The sequence below is a fragment of the Pyrus communis genome, chromosome 7 (assembly GCF_963583255.1).
Source record: "Pyrus communis chromosome 7, drPyrComm1.1, whole genome shotgun sequence".
NCBI lineage: Eukaryota > Viridiplantae > Streptophyta > Magnoliopsida > Rosales > Rosaceae > Pyrus > Pyrus communis.
The window spans coordinates 14,092,280-14,098,115 of record NC_084809.1 but is presented as its reverse complement, the minus strand read 5'-3'; the positions used below and the strand labels follow the sequence as shown (position 1 = coordinate 14,098,115).

Genomic DNA, 5,836 nt, shown 5'->3' with positions numbered 1-5,836 from the left:
GAATGAATTGGGCATGAGTTCTAGTATTTGGAACTATAATGAAATGCATTCCAAGTAGCAACCAAGCAAAGAATGATGAGATCATGCAACGACTTTAGAAAACAAGAAATCACAGATTTATACTCTCCAAAGAACGTTATAGGCTCAAGTCTCACAAGGATGTAGCTTTAGTTTAAGTTCCTTCGTTCAAGCATGTTACAAAAACAGATTTTCTCTTTGTAATTACATGTGAATTCATAAGCTATAACCATAACCAAGCATAAACCAAAGCATAAACCAAAGCATAAATCAACTTCCAGCCATGTTTACAACATTCTTTAATAGTCATGTAATTTAAAACCAAATCCTCATCATTGTGTTGGAAGGTACCCTAAAACACAAACAAGCACACAAAAACAACTCTTTTTGGCTTTTTCAAAACACTTTTTTCGATTTTTTTTTCAAATTTTCGTATTTTTACTTCAACACACACCAAAACAGCTAAAAAACGCACTAAAAACACTTAAAAACAGTGAGAAACAACATTGGAAGTGATAGGTGATAGAATCCCACGAATTTTTGCATAAAAACACATGTTTACCCCCCCCCCCCCCCCCCACACTTAAATCAAACATTGTCCTCAATGTTTCACACAAAGACTCACATAAAAGCAAACAAATAATAAGCAACTAAGCATGATAAAATAAACAGCAAGGAGAAGGGTTTAGAAACGCAAATCTGGGTTTGGAATGGAAGTTCCATCTTCTCCTTGTCGAATACATGGGTTGCCTCCCAAGAAGCGCTTGCTTTAACGTCTTCCAGCCGGACGATACCTCCTTTTAATCTTCACGCGGGCTCACGGCATGGAGGGGTATGTCCTCCACGGTATGCTCCTTGAAATTGTCGTAGTAGGGCTTCAAACGGTGCCCATTCACTTTAAATTCATGTCCCGTCTTCAAGCTTTGAATTTGGACTGCACCATGAGGAAAGACATTAGTAATAACAAAAGGACCTATCCATTTAGAACGTAACTTACCTGGGAACAAGCGAAGGTGAGAATTGAAAAGTAACACTTTCTGCCTTATTGAGAATGTCTTGCTCCGAATCATCCTATCATGGTAAGCCTTTGTTTTCTCTTTGTAAATGCGGGCGTTCTCATAAGCCTCATTCCTTATCTCCTCCAGCTCATTCAATTGAAGCTTCCTATGAACTCTAGCGGCATCAATGTCCATATTGAATGTCTTTATGGCCCAATGTGCTTTATGCTCCAATTCAACGAAAAGATGGCATAGTTTCCCATAAATGAGCCGAAATGGAGACATTCCAATTGGTGTTTTGTAGGCGGTACGATATGCCCACAACGCATCATTCAAACGCAAGCTCCAATCTTTCCGAGTTGGCCCAACAGTCTTTTCTAAAATCTACTTGATTTCTCGATTAGAAACCTCGGCTTGCCCACTTGTTTGAGGATGATAAGGTGTTGCCACCTTATGTGTGACATTGTACTTCTTGAGCAACGCCTCTATGGTCCGATTACAAAAGTGAGAGCCTCCATCACTTATAAGAACCCTTGGCATTCCAAATCTTGCAAATATGTTAGTTTTCACAAATTCTGCAACCACTTTGGAATCATTAGTACGGGTGGCTTTAGCTTCCACCCATTTCGAAACATAATCAACCGCAAGTAAAATATAAACACAACCATAAGATGAAGGAAAAGGACCCATAAAATCAATGCCCCAAACATCAAAGATTTCGACAGAAAAGATGGGATGTTGCGGTATTTGGTCTTTGGCACCTATATTGCCCGTTCTTTGGCAACGATCACAAGTCACACAAAAAGTTCTAGCATCCTTAAATATAGTAGGCCAATAAAATCCACATTCTAAAACTTTATGTGTTGTTCTTTGAGTGCCAAAATGACCCCCACATGCATAAGTGTGACAAAAAGTTAAAATTGAATTAAACTCCGTTTCATGAACACACCTACGTAAAATCTGATCAGGGCAATATTTCCACAAATATGGGTCATCCCACACATAAAAACGTGCATCCTTTTTAAGTTTATCACTTTGTTGCTTGTTTAGGGTGCTTGGAACTTGTTTAGACACTAAATAGTTCACTAAATCGGCATACCATGGTGCACTTACTTCGATGGACAGCAACTGCTCATCTGGGAATGTCTCTGGGATAGGTATGGCATCCTCCTCATGCACCAAACGGCTTAAGTGGTCAGCCACCACGTTTTCACTTCCTTTCTTGTCCCAGATTTCGATGTCGAACTCTTGAAGTAGGAGCATCCAACGAATAAGTCTTGGTTTGGCCTCCTTCTTCGTAAGTAAGTACTTCAATGCTGCATGATCAGAATAGATTATAACTTTAGTACCAAGTAAATAAGAACGAAACTTATCTAAAGCAAAAACAACAGCAAGAAGTTCTTTTTCCGTTATGGAGTAGTTCAATTGAGCATCGTTTAGGGTCCGAGATGCATAGTATATGACATGCGGCTGCTTGTTCTTCCGTTGGCCTAAAACAGCTCCTAATACATAATCTGAGGCATCGCACATAAGATCAAAAGGAAGGCTCCAATCTGGTGGAACTATGATAGGGGCCGAAGTAAGCATCTCCTTTAGGTGATTGAAGGCTTTCTCACAATCCTCGTCGAACTTGAATGGCACCTCCTTTTGGAGAAGTCAGCATAGGGGTTGGGAAATCTTAGAAAAGTCTTTGATGAATCGCCTATAAAATCCTGCATGTCCAAGAAAAGAACGAACCTCTCTAACCGAAGTAGGAGAGGGTAAGTTACGTACAAGATCTATTTTGGATTTATCCACTTCAATACCCTTGGCCGAAATAATATGTCCTAGAACTATTCCTTGTTTTACCATAAAATGACATTTTTCCCAATTTAAAACAAGGTTAGTTTCAATGCATCGTTTTAAGATTAATGTGAGATTATCTAAACAATCATCAAACGAATCACCAAACACGCTAAAATCATCCATGAAAATTTCAATAATTTTTTCTACAAAATCTGAAAAGATACTTACCATGCATCTTTGAAAGGTGGCTGGTGCATTACATAAGCCAAATGGCATTCGACGATAAGCAAAAGTACCAAATGGACAAGTAAAAGTAGTCTTTTCTTGATCATCTGGAGCTATAACAATTTGATTATATCCCAAATAACCATCAAGAAAACAATAAAAAGAATGACCGGCTAACCTTTCAAGCATTTGATCAATGAATGGCAAAGGGAAGTGATATTTCCTTGTGGTGGCGTTGAGCTTCCTATAGTCAATGCACACTCTCCAACCTGTTTGGATACGGGTTGGCACAAGCTCGTTCTCGGCATTCTTCACCACAGTCACTCCGGATTTCTTTGGCACAACTTGAACCGGTGAAACCCAACGGCTATCCGAGATAGGATAGATCACCCCACAATCTAGAAGCTTGATAATCTCCTTTTTCACAACTTCCATCATTGGAGGGTTGAGCCGGCGTTGAGCCTCTCTAGTTGGTTTAGCCCCCTCCTCTAAAAGTATGCGATGCATGCAAGTTGTAGGACTAATACCCTTTATGTCGGCCAAGGTCCATCCAATGGCCGTCTTGTGCTCTTTCAACACTCGGATCAACTTCTCCTCCTCTATGGCCGTGAGTGATGAGGAGACAATGACGGGCAATGTCTCGTTGTCTCCCAGACAGACGTACTTTAAATGATCGGGCAATGGTTTAAGCTCAAGTACTGGTGCCTGAATCACTGAGGGTAACAACTTATTAGTGGAAACTGAAATTGAAATTGGGTTAGAAGGCTTACCATGGTGTTGAGGTAGTGACTCAAGGGCAGCCACTATCTCGGCCTCCTCCACACTTCTAGGCACGGCAAAACCAGATTTTTGCCCAATTCTTTGTGCAATTGTTGTTTCAAGTGTATCCCTCTCCAAAGAATCGAGAAATTCCTGCGCCAAATCATCAATTATATCAATAGAAAAGCAAGAATGATCGTCCTTAGGAAATTTAATACTTTCAGAAAGATTGAAATCAATGACTTCCCCATCAAATTCCATTGTTAAAGTTCCTTTAAACACATCTATCTTGGTGCAGGCTGTTTTCATGAAGGGCCTCCCTAATAAAATCGGCAATGGGGTGGAATGGGGTGAATCCTCCATGCCAAGCACGTAGAAATCCGCTGGAAAAATCAAGTTACCAACCTGTACCAAAACATCTTCCAAAACACCCTTTGGATATGCATTAGAACGATCGGCTAATTGAATTATCACACCATCATTTTTAAGCTCACCTAAGTTCATAGATGCATAAATAGAGTATGGCATAACATTAATCGAAGCCCCTAAGTCTAACATGCATTGTTCAAACTTAGTATTACCAATAACGCACGGAATTGTAAAACTACCCGGATCTTTGCATTTAGGGGGTAATTTCCTTTGTAACACAGCAGAGACATTTTCATTTACTTAAACCACCTCTTTGTTTGAAATCCTTCTCCTTGTTGTACAAAGTTCTTTTAAAAACTTAGCATACCTCGGGACTTGCTTAATCGCATCAAGGAGCGGGATATTGACTTGAACTTTCCGAAAGGTCTCTAGAATGTCCTTCTCGGCTTCTTCCTTCTTTGATTGCCTAAACCTGCCAGGAAAGGGCACATTTAGTGGAATAGAACTAGAAAAAGTCGAATTGGGACTTACCTTGGTGGTTTGGGACGGTTTAGGAGGACTAGATGAATTCGGCAAGGTTTGGTCATCCTTGGCCGTGGGCTTTGCTCCCTGTGCTTCTTCTTGCAGCAAGTTGTCCTCCTCGTCTTGACTTGATTTGGATGTATTTGAGTCCGTTCCAACCTGTTTACCACTTCTCAACATGATGGCCTTTGCGGTTTTAAATCCTCCCTTCGGGTTCATAACGGTTGAACTAGGCAATCTGCCTTGTTCTCTAATTTGCCCCATAAACTCGGCAATTTGACCCATTTGTTTCTCCAAATTATCCACCCGTTTGTCTTGGATTTGTCTCTCCTTATTTTGAGTTTGTACTTCCTGCGTCAAAGTAGTAAGTAACTTAACAACTTGATCATTATCCAAAGACATACCTGAGGTTGTTGGGGCAGATTGCACTTGGTTTTGATTGGGGACGAATGGCTTTATATAAAAGCCCGGTGTTTGCTGCCTAAATCCTCCTTGTTGTTGGGGTTGTTGAGGATCCCGCCATTTGAAATTTGGATGGTCCCTCCACCCCGGATTGTAGGTATTAGAGTATGGATCATGGCGTGGTTGATTTTGGTTCCCAAAACCCACGGCATTGGCAGATTCCCGACCCCCATTCTCAATCAATTGAGGGCATTGATCGTTGGCATGTCCTTGCATAGAGCACACGCCACACACACTTGGTCCATGAATCTTCATTCCCTCGGCCAACTCATTCACTTGTGGCCGTGGGGGGTCTCTTTGTCCAACACCTTCGTATTGTTGTGCATTATGTGCTCGGTTGGCAATTAGAACTTTTGCAGCCCCCGGAGTTTTATCCACCAACGCACCTCCCGCCGAGGCATCAAGCATTTGGCGTTCCATGGGAAGGAGTCCTTCGTAGAAGTATTGAATGAGCAGCTCCTCCTTCATTTGATGATGTGGACAAGAAGCAACAAGTGATTTAAAACGTTCATAATAAGAAGGAAACGATTCACCTTGATTTTGTTGGATGCCACTAATCCGTTTCCTCAAGAGAATGACTCTTGAAGTTGGGAAAAACTTCTCCAAGAAAGCTTTTTTCATACTATCCCAAGATGTAACCGTTCCGGGTGCTAACTCGTACAGCCAATCCTTCGCCTTTTCCAAAAGTGAGAATGGAA

At 41.1% G+C, this 5,836-nt stretch overlaps 1 protein-coding gene across 1 annotated transcript; it reads right to left on the bottom strand.

Moving 5' to 3' along the window:
- Nucleotides 1-818: 818 nt before the first annotated feature.
- On the bottom strand, nucleotides 819-1,211 carry LOC137740605 (uncharacterized). Its single transcript, XM_068480442.1, has 2 exons — nucleotides 1,016-1,211; nucleotides 819-952 (listed from the first exon to the last, which is right to left on the bottom strand). The coding sequence occupies exons 1-2, from the start codon at nucleotides 1,209-1,211 to the stop codon at nucleotides 819-821; spliced, it is 330 nt and encodes a 109-aa protein (XP_068336543.1).
- Nucleotides 1,212-5,836: the final 4,625 nt, after the last annotated feature.